Raw genomic sequence first — 25,041 nt, 5'->3', positions numbered from 1 at the left:
ACGTGAGTCTGAGTGAACTCCGGGAGATGGGGATGAACAGGGAGGCCTGGCATGCTGCGATTCATGGGGTCGCAAAGAGTCGGACACGACTGAGCGACTGAACTGAACTGAACTGAAGATGATTTCTAATTTTGCTTACACTGAGCAGATTAAAAATATTCTTCTCCCATATCCAAGCAGCTGAAAAAAGCTGATCCCAAGTCAAGACTTAGTAAAAACACCAGTTTCTACCGGTAGCCTTCTTTAACTTCCCATCAGAACTAATGTGACCACTCCCTTTTTTGAACTGCCATAGCACATTTTTTGTATTTCTTGTATGGCATCATCCACATCCAGCTCTGGACATTTCTCCAGAGAAGATACACAAGTGGCCAACAAGCACTTGAAAAGATGCTTAACATCTTTAGTCACTCAGTTCTGTTCAGTCACTCAGTCGTGTCCAACTCTTTGTGACCCCATGAACTACAGCACGCGAGGCCTCCCTGCCAATCACCAACTCCCGGAGTTTACCCAAACTCATGTCCATTGAGTTGGTGATGCCATCCAACCATCTCATCCTCTGTCATCCCCTTCTCCTTCTGCCTTCAATCTTTCCCAACATCAGGGTCTTTTCAAATGAGTCAGCTCTTCGCATCAGGTGGCCAAAATATTGGAGTTTCAGCCTCAACATCAGTCCTTCCAAAGAACATCCGGGACTGATCTCCTTTAGGATGGACTAGTTGGAGCTCCTTGCAGTCCAAGGGACTCTCAAGAGTCTTCTCCAACACAACAGTTCAGAAGCATCAATTCTTTGGCGCTCAGCTTTCCTCACAGTCCAATTCTCACATCCATACACGACTACTGGAAAAACCATAGCCTTGACTAGATGGACCTTAGATGACAAAGTAATATCTCTGCTTTTTAATATACTGTCTAGGTTGGTCATAACTTTCCTTCCAAGGAGTAAGCGTCTTTTAATTTCATGGCTGCAGGGAAGATACAAATATTTGGCCTTCTAATTAGCTGCAGTTCCCTTGTGTGGAGAAGCTAGCATCCACCTTCCAGGCCTATGGGTCTACATATCATGAATCATGAACCTTCACTCATTTGTGTAGCAAATGAGCATGTAATGTGTACCAGGCTTTGTGTTAGTACTCGGTTTATTCAGTACTGAACAATCTTACCCCACAGAACTCATATTCTTGTGTGCAGAGAGGGAGGGGGGAAAAGTAAAACACATTAAATGTTAGACAGTGACAAGTGCTATATAGAAAAATAAGGCATGAAGGATGACTAGGAGTACTGGCAAGGGCCACTTAATACTGGACACTTGGGAGAGTTCTTACTGAAAAGAGAGGGAAAAGCCATGGGACTATCCAAGAAAGAGCCCTACAGGCACTTAGAACAGCTGGTTCAGTGGCTGTGTAGTTGCAGCATTTTAGCAAGCCAGACAGTTTCAAGGAACACTCCTTAAGGACAGTGTGACTGAAAAGGAGAGGTGTAAGAAGAAAGGGTAAACAGGGAGTGGGTTAAGGAGAACAGAGGGTACAGAGGACTTCAGGTATCGTTCTGACTGGGATGAAAGACCTTTGGAGCATTTTGAGCAGAAAAGTGACATGATTCTACTTAGTTTCAACAGGATCACTTGGGCTGCTGTGTTGAAAATAAATGGATGGGGGAAAGGCTGCCAACAAAGGCCAGTTAGGAGACTACTGCACAAATCCAAGATTACCTCAGACCAAAACTGGCCCAAGGGTTGAGAGGTGGCTGGGTTCCAGACAGGTAGAGCCAGCAGAACACAGAACAGCAGGCTCGACTCAGGATGTGAGAGAAGACTTAAAGACAGCTCCAAAGCTTTGGGCCTGGTAAACGGAAGGAGGGCACTGCTGTTAATTTAGGGATGACTGCGAGAGGAAATTCCGAGGGAAGATCGGGAGTTCAAATCTGAACATGCTAAGCTTAAGATGCCTAAAAAAACAAGGAATACGAAACTCAAGTATAGGGCTTCTCTGGCGGGCTGGTAGTTAGGATTCCAGGCTCTCACTGCCATGGCACGGGTTCAGTCCCTTGTCAGGGAACTGAAATCCTCCTGCAAGCCATACGGCATGGCAAACAAAATAAATAAATAATCAAATTAATTAGTTTTTTAAAAAGACACTCAAGTTTATAAAACAAGGAAGAGTCAGGTTGAAGGAAGATATCTGGATGACATCAGGAGACTGTATTTAAGGGACTGACTACATCAACAAGGAAGTGGACAGAGACAAAACTTACAGGGACTGAGCCTTTGAGTTTTTCAAGATGACTGAAAAATGGGGTCAGAGAGGTGGAAGTACAGAGATAGAAACTACATTTGGGGAGATGAAGGATAAGGAGGGAGACCAGGGTTTCTTACAGTACTTGAACACAATGAGATTAGAGCTGGTGGCCTCAATGCTAAAAGTAGCAGCAAGCTTGTGAGAGCTAGGAGATAGGGAAAGCCAGGGGTTTAGCTAGAAATAGCGTTCTGAAGCCACTACTCACCCCTATCAATGGACATGCAGGGACATGAGAGAGGAGGGGTAAAGACAATCTTACTGTGAACATGCAGTGTTCAGCTCCTGCAGTCACTGGAGAGGTAACAGCTAGGGCTCCTGGGGGATCCTGATATTTTCATTCAACCTGTGGTTAAACACTGTCTTCCATGTATAACACGAGGAACACCGATGCTAACAGTCAATGGAACAGCACCTCTTTCCTCTGCCCCATTTTCCAGAGCACCTTTCACCAATTCCCTTCATTCTTTTGAGAAGAAGACTATCAGTTCCTCCTCCCTAAGAGAAAAGAAATGTATTCCTTGAAGGCCAAAAAATAAAACATTCCTCCAGCAGATTTTAGGACCATCTGTTCGTGCTTGTGCTACAATGAACCTTTAAAATTATGCTTTTGTAACTTCACAGTTCTCTGAAGGATATATGTAGCTTTGAACTAAAATAAACGGAAATTCCTATTTTAGAACTGTTCAGGGAAAAAGAATCTCAAGAGGCCATTCAGCCTAAATTATACAAGTTGGGGATTGCATAGATATACAGTTTTATAGATTCTTGTATTATATCACAACCAACATCATTTCTCTCTGGTTTTTAGTAAAGAATCAACACAATTTTGTTCCTTTTTGCTTGAAACTCTGACATGAGGCTACCTCTTTGGTTCTATTCCCCCAGTGATGTGTTGAAAGTTTGAATGTCCACTACATTTCCTGAAAGATTTTGTGATTTTTTTTTTAGCTGTATTTAAAATAAATGACAAAATGTACACAGTTAAGGTATGTAATCTGACAAATTTTGGTATGTGTATATACCTTTATAAACAGCACTTGAAATCACTCAACTCTGTTCTACTGATCTAGACATACATATTACACTAAAAAACACTGTCCTGATTAACATATCTTTAAAATAAGCCTCAACCATCAGGTAGTGTAAGTCTTTGAATTACGTTCTTTTTCAAAGTTGTCTCAGCTATTCTGGGTCTCTTGAAACTCCATATACATTTTAGAATCAGTGTCTTGATTTCTATTTTAAAACAGCTTGCTGGTATGTTGACTGGGATTGTACTGAAGCTATGAATTAATCTGGGGACAAATGACATCTTAACAATATTGCATCTTCTGATTCAAAAAACATAGTATACCTCATAGTATTTATTTGGGTCTTCAGTTTCTCTTAACAATGTTCTGTAATTTTCAGCATAGAGGGACTGTTGATAATCTGTTAAATTCACCCCTAAATACATCATATTTATGATGCTATTGTATTGTTTTTAAATTCCAACTTCTGATTGTTAGTATACAGAAATACAATTGATTTTTACACAGTGATCTTGTAACTCTGATAAACTGATTGATTAGATCTAGTACTATTTTGTAAACTCCTTAGGTGAAGAAGTGGTAAAGAATCCACCTGCCAATGCAAAAGACACAAGAGACTGGGGTTCGATCCCTTGGTCAGGAAGACCCCTTGAAGTAGGAAATGGCAATCCACTCCGGTATCCTTGCCTGGGAAATCCCATGAACAGAGGAGCCTGGTGGGCTACAGTCCATGGGTCTGCAAGGAGTTGAACGTGACTGAGCATGTACACACTACTCCAGGATTTCCTACATAGATAATCATGTTATCTATGAATAAAGACATTTTTTTTCCAACTGTATTCCTCTAATTTTGTTTTTTTCCCCCCTTATTACACTGGCTAGAAGATCCACTGAAATGTTTAATAAAAACAAGAATAGACATCATCTCCTTGTTCCTCATTTTAAAGAACCAATCAATCAGTCACCATTGGATATATTAATTTTAGGTCTTTCATAAATTCTCTTTATTCGATTGTAAAACTTCTATTTTAAACTGCTGATATATATATATGTGTATATATAGAGAGATGAGATTTCTATAGTTTTTTTCTTTTAATATGCTTTTCCTTTCTATCGATTAATATGCTGAATTACAGATTGATTTTTTAATGTTAAACCAATTTAGCATTCTTGGAATAAATCCCATTTAGTTATGAAGTATCTTATTTTTTTGTGTATTATTAAATTAGATATACTAAAAACTTGTTATGTATTTATGCAACCAGCTATGAGGGATATAGGTTTTCATTTCTTAAAAATTTTTTCTGATTTTGATACTAGTGGAATTAAAGCCTCCTCATCTATTTTCTAAGAGTTTGTATAGAACTGGTGTTATTTTGTCCTTCCTTTTGTAACAATCACCAGTGAACATATTTAGACCGGGGCTTTTCTTTGAGAAAAGGTTTATAATAATTAATACAATTCTTTCAATGCATGCAGGGCTATTCAAGTTACCTATTTTTTCTTGACAGAGGTATGAAAGTCAACATTCAAAGAATTTGTCCATTTTGTCCAAGCTGGACATGTATTAGTATAAACGCATTCATATTATGCTCTATTGTGTTTTTACTATTTATAGAGCCTGTAATGATAGCCCTTTCTCTCATATCTCATAATGGGACTTTGTGTTTTCACTATTTTTAAGTTAAATATGGGTGATTTACAACACTAATTTCAGGTGTACAACATTGATTCAATATTTTTATACATTATACTGCATTTAAAGTTTATAAAATAACAACTATACTTCCCTGGACTGTATAATATACCCTTCTAGCTTATTTATTTTATAGACAGTAGTTTGTACCTCCTTATTCCCCTATGCATATCTTCCTGCTCTTCATTCCCCTCTCCCCACTGGTAACCACTAATTTATTTTCTACATCTGTGAGTCTATTTTGTTATGTTCACTTGTGTTATTCTTTTAGATTCCACAAGTAAGTGCTAACATTACAGTACCTGTCTTTGTCTGACTTATTTCAGTAAGCTTCATATCCTCTAGGTCCATTCATTTTGTTGTAAATGGCAGCATCTCATTCTTTTTTATGGTTGAGTAACACTCCATTGCACGTGCAAGCGTGTGTGTGTATACATATATACACATATACCATTCATCTGCTGATAGACACTTAGGCTGCTTCTATATCTTGGCTATTATAAATTATGCTTCTATCAACATTTGGGTCCATGTACATTTTCAAATTACTGTTTTTTCTTCAAATATATACCTAAGAGTGGAACTGCTGAATCATATGATAGTTCTATATTTAGTTTCTGAGGAACCTCCATAATATTTTCCATAGCAGCTGTGCCAATATAAATGCCCCCTAACAGGAATCCCCTCTGTATTAGGATCCTCCTTTCTCCACAGCTTTGCCAGACTTGTTATTTATAGACATTTTGATGATAGTCATTCTGACAAGTGTGAGGTGGTTCTTCACTGAGGTTTTGATTTGCATTTCTGTGATGATTAGAAATGTTGAGAAACTTTTCATGTGCCTGTTGGCCATTTGTATACTTTCTTTGGAACATCTATTCATATCTTCTTCCTTTTTTTTTTTTTTGCTATATCATGCAGCTTGCAGGATCTTAGTTCCCTGGCCAGGGATCAAACCCAGGCCTAGGCAGTGAGAGTGCTGAGTCCTAACCACTGGACTTCCAGAGCATTCTCTTCTGACCATTTTTTAATCAAGCTGTTTGTTATTATTCTTTAATTACTTTATTCATTTGGCTGTACCAGGTCTTAGTTGTAGCATGTGGGATCTTTCAGTTGTGGCATGTGGGACCTAATTCTCTGACCAGGGATTGAACCCAGATCCCCCGCATTGGGAGCATGGAGTCTTAGCCACTGGACCACCAGGGAAGTCCCCCAAGTCATTTTTCTAATATTGAGTTGTGCGAGCCATGTATCTATTTTGGATACTAACCCCTTATCAGTCATATCATTAGCAAATATTTTTTCCTATTCAGGGGGTTGTTTTTTCATTTTGGTGATAGTTTTCTCTGCTATTAAAAAACCTCTTACATTTAACTAGGTCCCATTTATTTATTTTTGGTTTTACTTCTTTTGCCTTAGGAGATAGATCTAAGAAAATATTGCTACACTTTCTGTAAATTAGTGTTCAGCCTATGTTTTCATCCAGGAGTTTTATGGTCTCAGGTCTTACATTTAGGTCTTTAATCCATTTTGAGTTTATTTTTATATATGGTGTGAGACAATGTCTAATTTCATTCTTTTACGAGTAGCTGTCCAGTTTTCCGAGCACTATTTATTGAAGAAACTCTTTTCTCCGGTGAATATCATGCCTACTTCATTGTAGGTTAATTGAACATAAGTATGCGGGTTTATTTCTGAGCTCTCTATTTGATTCCACTGATCTTTATCTCTTTCTGTGCCAGTACCATTCTATTTTGATGACTGCAGCTTTGTACTATACTCTAAAGTCAAAAAGTATTATACCTCTAGCTTTGTCCTTTTTTTTTTTTTTTTCCTCAAGATTAGATGACATCTCAAGGTCTTTTGTGATTCCATATAAGATTTAGGATTATTTCTTCTAGTTCTGTGAAAAATGTCATGGGTATTTTGATAAGAATTGCATTAGATCTATAGATTGCTTTTGGTAGTATGGCTTTTAGCAGTATTAATTCTGCTAATCCATAAATCTGGAATATCTTTCTATTCCTTGGTATCATCTTCAATTTTCATCATCAATGTTTTATGGTTTTAAGAGTACTGATCTTTATATCCTTGGTTAAATTTATTCCTGGGTATTTTATTTTAGGTGTTTTAATCTATAGGTTGATAGGTTATCTTTTTTTTAATACCTTAAGGATTTTATGCACTGTCTTGGGAACTGAACTGTTTGAATGAGAAGTCTACAGTCATTCTTATACCCATTGCTCAGTATATAAAGTGGATTTTTTTTTCTCTAGTTGCCTTTAAGATTCTTCTCTTTACCTCTGGTGTTAAGCAATTCGATGATGATGATTATAATGTTTCTTAATGTAATACTTTTCATCCTGCAGCTGGAGTTCATTGAACTTTTTTTAAAATTTAAATTTATTTATTTTAACTGGAGGCTAATTACTTTACAATATTGTATTGGTTTTGCCATACATCAACATGAATCCACCATGGGTATACACGTGTTCCCAATCCTGAACCCCTCTCCTACCTCCCTCCCCTCACTGAACTTCTTGAATTTATATGATTTATCAGTTCAGTTCAGTCGCTCAGTCGTGTCAGACTCTTTGTGACCCCATGAATCACAGCACGCCAGTCCTCCCTGTCCATCACCAATTCCCAGAGTCTACCCAAACCCAGGTCCATCGAGCTGGTGATTCACAAAATTTTTCATCACTGATTCTTCAAATATTTTCTCTGTCAACCCACTTTTCCACTCTTTTGGGGACTTCAATTACAGAGTTAAGCCATCCATTTCTCACATCTCAATGATATTCCATTCATTTCATTTTCCAGCCTTTTATCTTTGTGTTTCATCTTCGATGGTTCCGTTTTTAAGTTTATTAATTTTTTCCAGCAGTGTCTGATCTGCCATTAATCTCATCCAGTGTATTTTTCATCTCACTGTCATTTTTGTTTCTTAAAGTTTGATTTGGGTTTTTATATTTTCCATGTCTTGCCTTAAAATGTACAGGCCCTTATCTTGTTGAAGTTTTATTTTAAGCTTGTTAGGTAGGATCAGAGCAGACTAAATTTATGGACAACTTTGATCACTAGAAATTATTTGTCCCTTTCTTACTCTAGATGGTAAGAATATAAATTATTCCTGGACCTTTGAGAAGTGTTCTAGCTGCTCTTCTCCAGTGTTTTTCTCATATACATGCATTGATTAGTAGTCAGCTGAAGACCCAATAGGAACCTCTTACAGATCTCCAGAGTTCTTTTATTTCCATAATCTGTCTTGTAAATTCTAGCCATCATGGCCTCCCTACATTCTCTTCAACTCAGGGAGCCTCTAGACCTCTAGGATCGGGTTAAGTTCCCTCTAACTGCACTTAGATGGCCTGGAAACTAACTCCAGACAGTAAGGTAGGGTAATCACAGGGCTCACCTTCTCTATCCCATTGTTCTTAGGTTTTTGCTTTTTTCCCCTCACATATTTTGTCATGATGTTTAGCTATTTAAGGTAGACTGTTATGTTAGTGTGTGCAAGTGCTGCTATAAAAAATAGCAGCTTAAACAAGTGGTGATGGCTTTAAGTGGTGGCTTAAACAATAGAAATTTATTGTCTCACAATGCTGGAGGCTAGAAATCCCAAATCAAGATGTCAATAGCATTGGTTCCATTTGAGGATTGCAAAAGGAAAGATTTGTTTCAGAACTCTCTCCTGACTTGTAGACAGTCATTTTCTCCTTATGCCTCTTCCTGTCATCTTCTCTTCATACATGTCTAGGTCCAAATTTCCCCTTCTTAGATGGTAAAGAATCCACCTGCAGTATGGGAGACCTGGGTTTGATCCCTGGGTTGGGAAGATCCCCTAGAGGAGGACATGGCAACCCACTCCAGTATTCTTGCCTGGAGAATCCCCATGGACAGAGAAGCCTAGCAGGCTACAGTTCATGGGGTCGCAAAGAGTCAGACATGACTGAGTGACTAAACACACAGGTCATACTGGATTAGGGCTTTACCTCTGTTAAGACCCTAAAACCAGCCCTACAATCAGGCATAATAATTAAACTGATGTTTATGAAAATCAGTTTAGGATAGTGTTTAAGAACAGGGACAATGAAATTAGAGTGCATGGGTTTGATTCTAGCTCCAACACCTGCTGCTTCCCTGGTGGCTTGGAGGGTAAAGTGTCTGCCTACAATGTGGGAGACCTGAGTTCAATCCCTGGGTTGGGAAGATTGCTGGAGAAGGAAATGGCAACCCACTTCAGTACTCTTGCCTGGAAATCCCATGGACAGAGGAGCCTGGTAGGCTACAGTCCATGGGGTCCCAAAGAATCGGACACGACTGAGCGACTTCACTTTCACTTTCCAACACTTGCTAGCTCTGTGCCCTAATTCCCTTACCTGTAACAAGGGACTTACCCTACTCATTTCATAGAGATAGCGTTAAGATACATATATGTTTAGAATAGTACCTAATACATAACATACCCTCAATAGATATTACTTAACACAATGATCAAAGTAATGTCTCATAAGAACTTTACCTAGACCAACAGAGTTCTTGAATAGCCTTGATGAAGGAGATTAGAAAATTTATATACAGTGACTACTTCATTTATTAAAATTACTACTTCAGAAATACTACCTTCTAGCTTTCTAAGCTTAAAGTCTTTCCTTATATGGAAAAAAATGTTGTCTGACATTTCAGTAAACAAAGCATGCTGCCTGTCATTCTGGTAAACAATGAATGTTGCCTGCCATCAATTCATCACCACTATAGCCACCATCAACAGTCCTTGATAAGAGGATATCAGGATGGAGAAAGACAGGATACTGGTCCTAGATGGCTCAGATGCATATCTAAGGAATAATTTTAGTGAACTCTGACTCTTGCATCTTTCCATACTTAGAAAGAACTAAAATCATCAACCTGAGATATCTGGATTTTTTACACTTTTTTACACTTTACAGTAATCTTTTGATGTTCAACTACATGTTTTTTTCCAGCAAAAATTCCTACATGTCCTGGCTCCTCCTCCCTTACCTCTTTGGAACAGTCCCTCAGAGGTATCTGAGAGGCTGTCTCCTGGGCTGTATTCTCAATAAGGCCACTTAACAAAACATAATTATCATCTTTTATGTTGTGTTTGTTTTTTTCAGTTGACACTTAGAAGTCCCCCTCTCTCTATAATTTACATATAACCTGCCAAAACTCAGTTTTCTAAAATTGGTTAAAATTTGGTTAAGTCATGTTTTTGCTTTAAAACCTATAAAATCTCTTTTACAAATTATCATATTAGAAGCAAAAGGCAAGGTAGAAAGGGAAAGATATATCCAACTGAATACAGAGTGTAGAGAATAGCTAGGATTAAAAAAAAAACAGGGGGCTTCTTAAGTGAACAATGCAAAAAAACAGAGGAAAACAATAGAATGGGAAAGTCTAGAGATCTCCCCAAGAAAACCGGAGATATCATGGGAACATTTCATGCTAGGATGGGCACAATAAAGGACAGAAACATTAAGGACCTAAGAGAAGCAGAAGAGATTAAGAAAAGGTGGCAAGAATACACAGAAGAACTATATTTAAAAAAGGTCTTAATGATGAGATAATCATATTGGTGTAGTCACTCACCTAGACCCATACATCCTGGACTGTGAAGTCTAGTGGGCCTTAGGAAACATTATTACGAACAAAGCTAGTGGAGGTGATGGAATTTCACCTGAGCTATTTCAAATCGTAAAAGATGATGCTGTGAAAGTATGTCAGTAAATCTGGAAAACTCACCAGTGCCCACAAGACTGGAAAAGGTCAGTTTTCACTCCAATCCCAAAGAAGGGCAATGACAAAGGATGTTCAAACTACCATACAATTTTACTCACTTCACATGCTAGCAAGATAATGCTCAAAATCCTTCAAGCTAGGCATCAGCAGTATGTGAACCAAGAAATTTCAGATATACAAGCTAGATTTAGAAAAGACAGAGGAAGCAGAAATCAAATTGCCAACATCCATTATATTACAGAGAAAGCAAGGGAATTCCAGAAAAGCATCTACTTCTGCTTCATTGGCTACAAGAAAGCCTTTGACTGTGTGGATCACAATAACATGTGGAAAATTCTTAAAGAGATGGGAATACCAGACTACTTTACCTGCCTCCCAAGAAACCTGTATGCAGGTCAAGAAGCAACAGTTAGAACTGGACACGGAACAACACACTGCTTCAAAATTGAGAAAGGTTGTATATTGCCACCCTGCTTATTTAACTTCTATGCAGAGTATACCATGGGAAATGCCAGGATGGATGACTCACAAGCTGGAATCAAGACTGCTGGGAGAAATGTCAACAACCTTACATATGCAGATGATACTACTTTAATGGCAGAAAGTGAAAAGGAACTAAAGAGCCTTCTTGAGGGTGAAAGGGGAAAGTGAAAAAGCTGAACATAGGAGCCTGGTGGGCCACAGTCCATGGGGTCAAAAAAGAGTCAGATACAACTTACTGCTAAACAACAACAACATACAATGAAATACTGTGTATGAAATTACTTTTCCAACTAGTAGACACAACTGTCCAAGATCATAAGAAATAAAATTACACTGAGTTAAAAAAAAATTGAATTAGAAGAGAAGTGAGTCTGCTAAATCAAGTATGAAAAATAAGTGATATACAATTGGTAAACTTTACTGAAAATTAAATACAATAAATTACAAGAAATACAGTTACTGCTTTCGAACAAAAATTTTTGAAACTTCACAACCATAAAGTTAGGAGGCGGAATTCAAATAAAGACAGATAATATAAATGGAAGTTGTCATGAATGTCCTTAGTCAAGTATTGAAATAATTATGGGGGCCTCATAGCTTTTACGGGCTTCTTGGTTTGCTCAGTGGTCAAGAATCCTCCTGTCAATGCAGGAGATGCAGCTTCAATCCCTGGGTCGGGAAGATCCTCTGGACAAGGAAATGGCAACCCACTTTAGTATCCCTGCCTGGGAAATCCCATGGACAGAGGAGCCTGGCAGGCTACAGTCCATGATGTTGCAAAGAGTCGGACACCACTGAGCAGCTAAAAAACAACAACATGGCTTGTACTTCATATCACAGAATATATTTAATAGATATCTGTGAAATAGATAATAACACTTCAATGAGAAACAAAGCAAGTTTTCAAAGCATAGTTTAAAAAACTATTTAGGGTACAAATTACATACAAATAGTTCTCTTTAAAAATTTGACTCTACATATTTTGGTATAGTTTCAAGGTAGGACTATCCAACAGCTAACTGTACTCAGAAAAAATTAAGCACTCTTTCTCACTACTATTTTCTAGTGTCCTGAAAAAAGCTATCAGACAGAAAGCCTGGGGTAAATGTTTTCTTCAAATATGTCTTTCCCACATAATAATACTGAGCCCTGAGCTTGTAAGTCCAGTAACACATCTCTGTGATTTTAAGTGTGTATCAAGTACAAAAATGTTTACTGAATGTACAAACAACTAAGTGAATAAATGGCAGAATGGGAAAGGAAAAAAGAAAGGAAGAAGGGAAAGTAAGAGAAGGAGGGAAGAAATTATTTTATACCCAAAATAGTACAAGAAGTAATTGGGGAGTTACTACCCTGCCTAATAAAACAACAAATTTTAACATATCAAACTAAGTTTTAAAATTCCTCTTTTAAATCACAGTGATTACTATTCTACACTTCAGAATTGATTTTAAGAAATTTTAAAATTCAAGTAGTACTTCACTTGGCAAATAGGCAAGAACAATGCTTACATAATTCTGTTAATATATCTGTAGTATGCACAATTGCATTTTAGTCACAAAATACAGCTTAATTCAAGATGCAATCATTTGCTTTCAAAATTTTACTTAAAAATCATTTTGGGACTTACACAGGTGAGCTATGCTTAAACATTAAGGGTAGTTAATAATATATACTTACCAAAAGAGGGAAAAATCAAAAGATTCCACCACTAATATTATAAAATTAATTTTATACCTCCATCAAAATGCAAACCTGCTACTGATCGTCAGCACTAAAAGGTCAAAAAACAACAAATGACGCAACCAAAAACTAAGTATGACAAATTTAACATCTTCCTTTCTGTGATGAAATTCTCTATCACTGATCTAATTCATATAATATTATGAACTGATTTCACTGTCCATAAATTAACATTTTACATGCAATCATGTATTTTTCATCTCCATTTGCAATGTTCAATTATGAAAAAAATCACAGTAAATCTTACCTCATTGTATCTGTTGCTGGGAATTTTGATGCTGGTTTTCCGAACTTCCATATCAACCACCAAACCTTGAACTACTGGCAATGTATACTGGTAATTTCTAAAGTCCTGGGCAAAAGCAGATTGAAGTGGAATAAAGAATTCATCAATGGCAGGATCTGATTAACAGTAATAAAATTAGAACAAAGGAAAAGAATGCCAAAATTAAATACTTTTGAATTAAATAAATTAATTTATTCATTTAAACAATAAGAAAATGCATGATGAAAGCTCCACTGTGTGTATTCTAGCTCTCCAGTTAGTCTGCAAACTCTCACAAGGAAGCAGATTAAGGAGTTTCATATACCATTATATACAATATTAAACAAGTATTTAAGTGTTTATCTTGCTTTATCAGCACCTGACATTTTCTGTATTTATTTGTTAACTGTCTCCTCCCTATGAGGTAAGCTCCAAGACAGCAGAGATGATCACTTGCTTCGTTCTTGTTATATCCTAAATGCCTGGAACATGCTGGGAACTCAGTGAACATTTATACACCAAAACACACACATACACCACATCCAGTGAAGCAAAGTGAGCTCAAGTGGCAGCAGTTCAGGTCACAGTGACAACACACAGCTAGACTTCACAGGGTCCTGTCCGTCACAAGGACCTTGACCTTTACTTTGAGAAGGCTTTCGACCTACCGTAATAGATCTCTCTCTCTCCTCTGTAAAGAACAGATGGAAAAGGACCAAGAATAGAAGAAAGGAGATCAGATAAACACAATAAAAATAATCCAAGCAAGAGACAGTGATAACTTGAACCAAGATTTTAACAGTTCAAAAGGCAGTCAGAAGTTATCAGATTCTAGATATATTTAAAGGGAAAACAGACAATATTTGCCCTTAGGTTGGATGTGGAATGTGAAAAAAAAAAAAAAAAGAGTTGATGATCCTGAACTGTTTGGCTTGGGCAAGTAGAAGACAGGAACTGCCACCAACTAAGATACAGAATATGATGGGAAGGGGAAAGTGGCAGGTCAGAAGAATGCAGGAAAAGAACTGAGAAAGAATGGTGTCCTGGAAACTAAGAGTAGGAAATGCATAGATGCTAGTAAGTTGTTGGACGGAACTGTGTGAAAACTATCTTTTGATTGCTTCTATTCATTCAGGGAAATTGGGGTTATGTCATCAGCTGAAACTGAGGAAGGGAGAGGCAGCACAGGAAATTTGAGAAGAAATCACGTACAAAAAGTCACATGGGGAGCTAGGAATGTATTAGGGACCAGGAAGGATTGCTGGGTAGGTTCAAGAGCTTCCTTAATGGTACTGGTCATGAATCTAAAATGAGACCCATGGGTATGCTGCTCTTTCCGTCTTCACTCATATTTAACTTGGATGTAAGTTAAGAATGAAGAAAGAGTCAGATCTGCACTGGTAAAATCAACTGACTTTTCAGGTATGACCTAAATCTAATCCCTTACGATTATAGAATGGAAGTGACAAGTAGATTCAAGGGATTAGATCTGATAGACAGAGTGCCTGAAGAACTATGGACGGAGGTTCATGACATTGTACAGGAGGAAGACTAAGACCATCCCCAAGAAAAAGAAAATGCAAAAAGGCAAAATGGTTGTCTGAGGAGCCCTTACAAATAGCTGAGAAAAGAAGAGAAGCTAAAGGAAAAAGAGAAAAGGAAAGATATAACCATCTGAAAGCAGAGTTCCAAAGAACAGCAAGGAGAGATAAGAAAGCCTTCCTCAGTGACCAAGCAAAAAAAAAAAAAAAAAAAAAGGAGGAAAACAATAAAATGGGAAAGTCTAGAGATCTCTTCAAGAAAATTAGAGATACCAAGGGAACATTTCATGCAAAAATGGGCACAATAAAGGGCAGAAACAGTATGGACAGAACAGAAGCAGAAGATATTAAGAAGAGGTGGCAAGAATACATGGAAGAACTGTACAAAAAAGATCTTCATGATCCAGATAACCATGATGGTGTGATCACTTACCTAGAGCCAGACATTCTGGAACGTGAAGTCAAGTGGACCTTAGGAAGCATCACTATGAACAAAGCTAGTGGAGGTGATGGAATTCCAGTTGAGCTATTTCAAATCCCGAAAGATGATGCTGTGAAAGTGCTGCACTCAATAACTGACTGGAAAGGTCAGTTTTCATTCCAAAGAAAGACAATGCCAAAGAATGCTCACTTCACAATTGCACTCATCTCACAAGCTAGCACAGTAATGCTCAAAATTCTCCAAGCCAGGCTTCAACAGTACGTGAACCGTGAACTTCCAGATGTTCAGGCTGGATTTAGAAAAGGCAGAGGAACCAGAGATCAAATGGCCAACATCCGATGGATCATGGAAAAAGCAAGAGAGTTCCAGAAAAACATCTATTTCGGCTTTACTGATTACGCCAAAGCACTGACTGTGTGGATCACAACAAGCTGTGGAAAATTCTGAAAGAGATGGGAATACCAGACCACCTGATCTGCCTCCTGAGAAATCTGTATGCAGGTCAAGAAGCAACAGTTAGAACTGAATGTGGAACATCAGACTGATTCCAAATCGGGAAAGGAGTACATCAAGGCTGCATATTGTCACCCTGCTTATTTAACTTACATGTAGAGTACATCAGGCGAAATGCCGGAGTGGATGAAGCATAAGCAGGAATCAAGACTGCCGGGAGAAATATCAATAACCTCAGAAATGCAGGTGACACCACCTTTATGGCAGAAAGCAAGGAAGAACTAAAGAGCCTCTTGATGAAAAGTGAAAGAGGAGAGTGAAAAAGTTGGCTTAAAACTCAACATTCAGAAAACTAAGACCATGTCATCCAGTCCCATCACTTCATGGCAAGTAGATGGGGAAACAATGGAAACAGCAACAGACTATTTTTTGGGGCTCCAAAATCACTGCAGATGGTGATTGCAGCCATGAAGTTAAAAGATGCTTGCTCCTTGGAAGAAAACCGATGACCAACGTAGATAGCATATTAAAAAGCAGAGACATTACTTTGCAGACAAATGTCCATCTAGTCAAATTATGGTTTTTTCCAGTAGTCATTATGGATGTGAGAGCTGGACCATAAAGAAAGCTGAACACTGAAGAATTGATGCTTTTGAACTGTGGTGTTGGAGAAGACTCTTGAGAATCCTTCAGACTACAAGGAGATTCAACCAGTCAATCCTAAAGGAAATCAGTCCTGAATATTCATGGAAGGACTGATGCTGAAGCTGAAACTCTAATATTTTGGCCAACTGATGTGAAGAACTGACTCACTGGGAAAGACCCTGATGCTGGGAAAGACTGAAGGTGTGAGAAGAAGGGGACAGCAGAGGATGAGATGGTTGGATGGTATCACCAACTCCATGGACATGAGCTGAGCAAGCTCCGGGAGTTGGTGATGGACAGGGAAGCCTGGCGTGCTGCAGTCATGGGGTCACAAAGAGTTGGACATGACTGAGCGAGTGAACTGACTGAAAGGTGCTAAGGCAAGTAAATGACAAGTGATACTGAAATGACTGGACATGCAAATGGGGGAAAAAAGAACTTCAAGGGATGCCTCACAAACAAAAATTAACTAAAAATGGATCACAAACCTATACATAAAACATAAAACCATAAACTTCTGAAGAAAGCATAGGGGAAAATGTTTGTGACTTAAGTTTTAGTCAATAAATTCTTAGATATGATATAAACAGAATGCCTCATAAAAAATTAACAAACTGGACTTCAACAAAATTAAAAACTTTGGTTCTGTTAATGACATTATTTTTAAACATGAAAAGATGATCTACAGACTTGAGAGTGCACTGGGATAACCCAGACGGATGGTGCGGGGAGGGAGGTGGGAGGGAGTTTAGGATTGGGAACACGTGTACACCCATGGTGGATTCATGGTCATGTATGGCAAAACCAATACAATATCGTAAAGTAAACAATAAATAAATACATAATTTTTAAAAAAAATAAAAAAATAAAAATAAAACCACAAAAAAAAAGAGAAAATATTTTAAAATGATACAAATCTACCAAAGGACTCACATTCAGAATACATGAAATACTCTCAAAATTCAACAATAAGAAAACAAAACCCATATGTTTTAAATGGGCAAAAATTTGAACATTCATTAGAGACATAAAGAAGATAAAATAAGCAGATAAAAAATGCTCTAAATCACTCATCATTGGAAACATAAAAATTAAAATCACAAAAATTAAAACCATTAGATTTCTATTAGAATGGCAAAAATTAAAAATAAAGGAGGAATAAGTGTTGACCAAAAAAAAGAACACTGCAGGCATTTTGGAAAACAATTTCACAGTTCCTTACAATGTTAAATCCTGACAGCTCAGTTGGTAAAGAATCCACCTGAAATGCAGGAGACCCCAGTTCGATCCCTGGGTTGGGAAGAACCCTGGAGAAGGGATAGGCTAACCACTCCAGTATTCTTGGGCTTCTCTTGTGGCTCAGCTGGAAAAGAATCCGCCTGCAATGCAGGAGACCTGGGTTCAATCCCTGGGTTGGGAAGATTCCCTGGAGGAAGGAAAGGCTATCCACTCCAGTATTCTGGCCTGGAAAATTCCATGGACTGTAGAGTCCATGGAGTCACAAAGAGTTGAACACGACTGACCGACTTTCACTTTCATAATGTTAAACATACAATATGGCTCAACTCTCCCACGCCTAGATAAATGAAAACTAAACATTCACACAGAGTTTAATACATGAATGTTTATATTTATAGCAGTTTTATTCAGTTGCAAGAAACTAGAAACCCAGATATCCATCAACAGGTGAATGAATAAACTATAGTTCACACATACAATACAATCCTGGCTCAGCAATAAAAATCAATCATCTATTGATAACTGAAGGTTACCAGAGTATCCCACAGCTAAATATGCCTCTTGTTAATCAGTCTTTGGCCAGTCTAATTTAGATGACCTCAGCCAAAGAACCTGAGATGAGTGGAAAAGAAAGATTTTATTTCCTTCCCAACAATACATATAACATAGATTAATCTCAAATGCATTAAGATAAGTAAAAGAAGCCAGACTGAGAAGGCTACGTTCTGTATAATTTCCCTTACAGGACAGTCTGAAAAAACTAAAACTACAGGGACAAAGAACCAATGATTACCAGACATTAGAAGTGCACCAGCGACTTCCCTTTCACTTTTCACTTTCATGCATTGGAGAAGGAAATGGCAACCCACTCCAGTGTTCTTGCCTGGAGAATCCCAGGGACGCAGGAGCCTGGTGGGCTGCCGTCTATGGGGTCACGCAGAGTCGGACATGACTGACGTGACTTAGCAGCAGCAGCAGCAAATATTCCAGAGTGACAGAACTGTTCTGTACTTCAATTGTGAGAGTGGTACATGTGTGAAAACTCTTGGAAATGTACTCAAAAAAAGGTGGCTTTTACCATACATAAAATTTTTTTAAGTTTTAAAGAAAGAGGTAGATTTAAGCAGGGTTTACATTTTGCCAGGCTACCACAACACACAGTAAAAGAGAAAAAGGAACTAGAATTATGTAAAAAAGTGATTTGATGATGAAACTATGGAATCAAAATATACAAAAACAGAAAAGTAACAGGAGTGAGAAATCATGAAAAGGTTTATTGAAATCAGTAGACTGCAGGATCCTGATAATCTAGAGAGAAAGTGATGATGTAGAGTGAGATGCTTCCGGAGACAATTCAACAAATGTCTGTATGAATGAAACGATAGAGACCACAGAAACCTTAGGCTGCTGTTGCTGGGTTGCAGGACAAGTATCTCCTTTTCATTCCAAAATAGATTACAACCTGAAAGAAAAACTATCCTCCAGAAAAATGAGACTAAAACTGAAATTACCCAGGAAGGACAAAGGGGTGGGGGCTGGAGTAGAAGAATATAGAGAGATATTATCTATTAAAAGAGAAGTTAGAAATTTTCATTTCTCCCCAAGGTGGAGGAAAGGAGACTAGATTACCCTCATGTCTTAAACAACCAAAGACCACACAAAACACATGGAACAATGATTTTTAAGAGAGCGATTTCAGGTAACCAAGGATAGTGATCCTTGAGAGACTGGAAACAAACAAGATGAGCTCTGTGACTGCCCAGGTTATGCTCCAGGAGAGCTTCCAAGCTCAGATGCAGGAAAGGGGAACCCTGGCAGAGGCTGGCAGATTTCCTGAGGAGAAAACTGAAAAATGAGAAAAATGAAGGTAGTTAGAGTTGACAGGACAGAGAGGAGAAAACTGCAGACAGGACTCCGAAGGTTTGCAGAAGGTCACATCCAGTATTTAGCAGTGCTCTCATTAGCTAATAAGTGTGAAGTAACCTGAGGCTAGTGAAAAAAATGCCTGAAGTGATTACTGAGAGCATTATCTGATACACAGGTCTGGGAATAATGCCTATTCCCAAAATCCAGATAGAAAGACATCTTGGACATTCATGGGCATTGAGCAGAGTCTTACTGTATAATAAAGAATTTGGCTGACCTTTGCCCCTGGTTCCTGGGACATAGCTTCTAAACCTTTGGAATTTCCTGAGTGATACGAGTGCCCTTGTTATTCCTGGTGGGGCCTATGTCTACTGCATTTGACAGTCCGTGTCAACTTGATGATATTTAGGCTAACAAGGCGACTCAGGGTGGTAGCTGGCCATTTCAGAAACATCAGCCACATGATGAGAGATTGGGGCTTTGAGGTACACAATACTGGCCTGACTTTGGGGGAATGCTGAAGTGGGGCTGAAGATTGAGTTCAATCACATAGCCAATGATTCAATCAATCAGGAATAGCAAGGAATCACCAATAAAAACTCAAGACACAAAAGTTAGTTGTTTGGAACCCTCCCAGACCCTGCACTATGTGTCTCTTCTATTGGCTGCTCCTGATTTATATCTCCACTGTTATAATAAAACTCTTAAGTACAGTTGGCTCTTGAATAACATGGGGGTTAGGGGAGTCAACCCCTACACAGTCAAAAATCCATGTATAACATTACACTCAGCTCTCTGAACTGCAGTTCTGTAATCTGCAGATTCTAGTAACCATGGATTGCGTAGTACAAATTTACTGGGGGAAAAAAAAATCCAAATAAGTGGATCTGAGCAGTTCAAACCCATGTTGTTCAAGGGTCAACTGCACAGTACTTTGCTGAGTTCTGTGAATCATTCCAGTGAATCATCAAATCTGACGGGTTAGTGGGATCTCCCACATTTGTATCTAGTTAGTGCCAACTGTAGGAGGTCTGGGGACCCTTGAACTTACAGCTAGCACCTGGAGTAATGGCAGTCTTATGAAGAACTGTGTCCCTAATCTGTGAAGTTTAGCTTAATTCCAAATAATGTCCAAAGCCACTAAAAATCACTGTGACTATTGTTTCAGTCGCTAAGTAATGTCCGACCCTTGAGACCTGATGGACTGTAGCCCACTAGGCTCCTCTGTCCATGCGATTTCCCAGGCAAGAACACTGGAGTAGGTTGTCGTTTTCTTCTCCAAGGGATCTTCCTGACCCAGGATTGAACCTGTGTCTCTTGCACTGGTAACTGGACCCTTCACTACTGAGCCGCCAGGGAAGCCCTCTTCCACTTACAATGGCAACCATATATTTTCCACTACTTTATTCTCAGCCCTATAGTTGGAATAGGTAATTTACATTACAACTGTTTTTTCTGTACTCTGAGCCAGTTAATTTTAACATAATTCAAGACTGAATTGATAGACTACTTTGTTCAGTGTTTAGAGAAGCTAATACTTACATTTCAAAACAAATTTAATAGTACTACTTTCAACATATGATAATTAATGATTTGGCTAGAATATTGAGAAAAATGTAATGATCCAATCCACCCTAAATTCAATAAATTCTATAAAGCAAGTTTGCTTTAAATCTAGAAGCTTGTTCTCACAAGTGTTTGCATCTAAGAGCACTGGCTGAGAATCTAAGGAGTATGTAGCAGAAAGAGCAAGGAGGATGGAGTAGGAAGATGCAAACCCTGGCTTTACAGTTTGCTATACAGTTTCTAAGCTTAGGTTGTTGAATCTTTAAAATGTAAATAATATGCATCCCTACTAACTTGTAGAACTATTGTGGTGGCAAAATAATATAAAGCATTTTGAGTTACAAAGAATCATAAAAGTGTTAGATACTATTTGCAGAATCTCATCGTAAATAGTGAAATAACAGCTATATGTCCTACTGGTGATTGCTTAAAAGTTTCTTTGTCATGGCTAAAGGACAGAAAGTATCTGAGCATAATTATATAGTATATTAGAAAAATGGCTGTACGTTTAAAGTATTTGTCTATTGATGTCACTATCTGCTCTTGTTTCTCAATATTTCTAGTCAATTTGTGGGGGAAAAATGCTTCTTACATTCTCATTCCAGATATCACACAAATTGCTGTAGAGAGAAACAAAGAAAGGCAAGATGGAAAGCATATTTCTCATTAGAAAAAAATGCAAACCAGAAGGCAATAGAGTAAATCTTTAAAATTCTCAAAGAATAGAACTGTCAGCCTAGAATTCTACATCCGGCAAAAGTGTCTTCTTTCAAATACAAAGGACTTTGTAAGAAACACAGATGCTAAAAGAATTCATTACCAGTCAATCCACACTATAAGAAACATTAGAGGAAATCTTTCAGGGAGGAGGACACCAGATGGAAATGCAGATTTACACAAAGGAATGGAGAACACTGCAAATGGCAGCTACACGAGTAGACCTATAAGAACCTTTCTCACGGTTTAAATCTCTTTGAAAGATAACTGGAACTATAACTACAATTCCATGACAGAGTAATAAATCAAGTCCCCCAAAAGCAATAAAGTTAGATAAATCTATTTAAAAAAGAAAACAAAAACCCAACCATTTCAGCGCCCTTGACTCAGGCTAAAAGCACACAATACGCTGAGATGTGCTCATTCAGGAAAATCACTGAACTTCAAGGAAGAAGAACAGCGTTGAGTCTGTGATCTTCTTGCCTGGAGCTGCCCCTAACTTTGCCCGGTAGTTCAACCAAGGCAAGGTAGTTTGCGAAAACAGTAAGTTTTGCTTCTTGTAGAATCTTGCTTGATTTGGAGTATCTCAGTCAAAGTGGTAATCTCAGCGACTAGTGAAAGAAGACCAGCGGCTCTGTTACCCAGAGGCTGCTAATCTATTTGGAGCAAGTAATAAGCAGGCAGACTGGCCCGAAATGTGACAAGGAGTTCTGGGAGTGAGACAGCCACAGGGAATTTCATAAATTCTCCACATACATACCCAGGACTGACCTTGGTCTGTGACCTTAGTGGGCCCAAGCCACCTAATCCTTGGTCAGCAGGGTCAGAGGTTATGCATGTGCCAAGGAGACATGAGAGAGTCCAGTGGAAAATAAAGGAATAACATTTGAATCCCAGTCCACAGATCAAGAAAGTATAGATGCCTTATTGCCTTGAGGTATGTGAATACAATCTCTGATCAGTCTTTGGCTAAACTGTAAGCTACATGGACACCGGAGAAATCTCTAGGATGCCAGGCTTAAAATTAAAACAAGATACAATGCTCGGTGCTTTCAGTATGCACTACTGCTCACAATATTCCTGCAAGGTCACTTAGCAAGTGTATAACCAAGAGCCAGAATCCAGTACTATTTCATTCCAAAGCTCCAAGTACTTTCCAAAGAATATACATGCTCTGTTCTTTTAACATAAATCTTCACTTCCCTGAAGCAGCAAGGTATGAACAAAATAATAAAATCTGCTTCCTTCTCCCATACAAACCCCAGTAAGGAACAAGAAAATAATAATTCTCAACTTACTGCAAGAAGATTCATGATGGTATGCCCAGTCTCTCCGAACAATGGCTTCCGAAATCTGACGCTGAACAGTGGGCATGGGTAAACTATGCAAATGAGAAATGAACAGACTAAGTTCGGCAGCTTATAATTTTGGTAAAAGAGATACCAAGTTTCATAAAGTTCTCAAAATATAATTGTAATTACTCATTACAGCACTGAATTCCTTCCTCTGTGGTTAGGAAGTCTTTTTAAAAAAGAGTTCACTCTTATACATGTCTGAGTCAGGACACTCCTTACATAAGCCAAACACCAGGTGATCCTAGCTGGCTCCTTAAACTTTACGGTTTCAACTGCCTGTGCAAGCCAGGGAGATACAAATGTTGTTTCCTCTAAATTTAATCCTTTCCTTTCCTTACTTTATTTTGCTGATTCATAATACCATCCTCTCAATAATATTATGCAACAGAAAAGGCAAAGAAACTGACGGTCAGCAACTTATATGACTTCACTCAAAGTAACAGAGCTAGTAAGTGGCAAAGTTAAAAACCTATTCCAGTGGTCTGATTCCTAGACCAGGGCAAATTTGATATGAAGTTTAAAATAAGGCTTGCATTCAGGCCTTAATGTCTTTAAAAACAATCACAGCTTAGTTGCACTGCTACAACCATGGGCACAGAGGCTCTTTTATTGCTTACTTTACCAGCTGAGAGTTATCTCTATACCACTAGCTTCCTGTCTGTTACAGTATATAAAATATAATTTGTCATAACTATTTTCCAAGCAAGTGAAAAAAAATATGCTCACCATATATGGATACTATAAAAAATACAGTTACTTGGTAAACTGATATTCATTTTTTCTGAAGATGGTCCTGTATAAAACCTATAAATTAACCTATAAAACCAGTAAGTTTACAAGGCAATAAATAATCACTAGCACCCTCACTTGTTATTTTGAGTCCTTCCCATTACAGTCAAAGCAATGCAAGAGACATGGGTCCAGAAGATCCCAGGAGGAGGCCGCAAAGAGAAAGTAGAGACACTGACCATATTTAGCTTAGTTATTTTAAAAGACTACTTCTGTTTAATTGTATCACCATGGGGCTCTGAATATCTCAAGTCTTCACTAAGTTTTTATGTCTTGGTCTTGGTTATATGGTTTCGAAGAGGGTATTTTTTACTTACGTCGATATTCAGCTCCAAGTCTCAACATTAGTCGGATGGGAAACACTTTAGCCCAGGGAGTTTCCCATTTCTGAATGAGAATCCCAAACAAGTAAGGTGGGGTTGGGAGTACTAGGTCTTGTAGTGACTGGTAGGTAGATGTCACATATAAGAATCCACCATGTTCTTTACTGCCAAGGAAACTTTGACTGAAGAAGGAATGTCCCAAGTTGCCTACAACATTCCCTAAAACGAAAAAGTACATTAATTACTATCAATAAAACAATCATATTTTTAATAATCATTATCATCAGCACTGGGCCAGACATTACTGCTACTGCTAAGTCGCTTCAGTCATGTCCGACTCTGTGCGACCCCATAGACGGCAGCCCACCAGGCTCCACCGTCCCTGGGATTCTCCAGGCAAGAACACTGGAGTGGGTTGCCATTTCCTTCTCCAATGCATTAAAGTGAAAAGTGAAAGTGAAGTCGCTCAGTCGCGCCTGACTCTTAGCGACCCCATGGACTGCAGCCTACCAGGCTCCTTCATCCATGGGATTTTCCAGGCAAGAGTACTGGAGTGGGTTGCCATTGCCTTCTCCGGGCCAGACATTACCAAACATTAATTCCCAACCTTTCACTATGAAAGACACACATTTATAAAGTTATTTTTTAAATAAATAGCATTTAGTAAATGAAAATTTGTTTTCCAATTTGATGAGGGCTTCTGGTGAGCATAAAATACCTTGAATTATTAGCACACTCTAGTTTGGCTAAAAGACATCAAAAAATATTGATACCTTCCTTTAGATTATACAACTTACTGTATGAATTACTTTAGAGGTCTCAGGATC

At 38.3% G+C, this 25,041-nt stretch overlaps 1 protein-coding gene across 3 annotated transcripts in view; it reads right to left on the bottom strand.

The window, feature by feature from the left end:
• ZFYVE9 (zinc finger FYVE-type containing 9) overlaps positions 1 to 25,041 on the bottom strand; it is a 155,637-nt gene that overhangs the window by 27,499 nt on the left and 103,097 nt on the right. For all 3 annotated transcript variants that reach the window (XM_042248141.2, XM_042248145.2, XM_042248146.2), the window contains 3 exons: positions 24,209 to 24,433; positions 23,046 to 23,128; positions 13,261 to 13,365 (listed from right to left, as the gene is read on the bottom strand). In XM_042248141.2, coding sequence (XP_042104075.1) covers positions 13,261 to 13,365; positions 23,046 to 23,128; positions 24,209 to 24,433 — 413 coding nt within the window. The remainder of the gene's footprint in view (positions 1 to 13,260; positions 13,366 to 23,045; positions 23,129 to 24,208; positions 24,434 to 25,041) is intronic.

This window comes from Ovis aries, chromosome 1, assembly GCF_016772045.2.
Source record: "Ovis aries strain OAR_USU_Benz2616 breed Rambouillet chromosome 1, ARS-UI_Ramb_v3.0, whole genome shotgun sequence".
Classification (NCBI taxonomy): domain Eukaryota; kingdom Metazoa; phylum Chordata; class Mammalia; order Artiodactyla; family Bovidae; genus Ovis; species Ovis aries.
The sequence above is the reverse complement of the archived record's forward strand: the minus strand, read 5'-3'. Positions and strand labels throughout refer to the sequence as shown.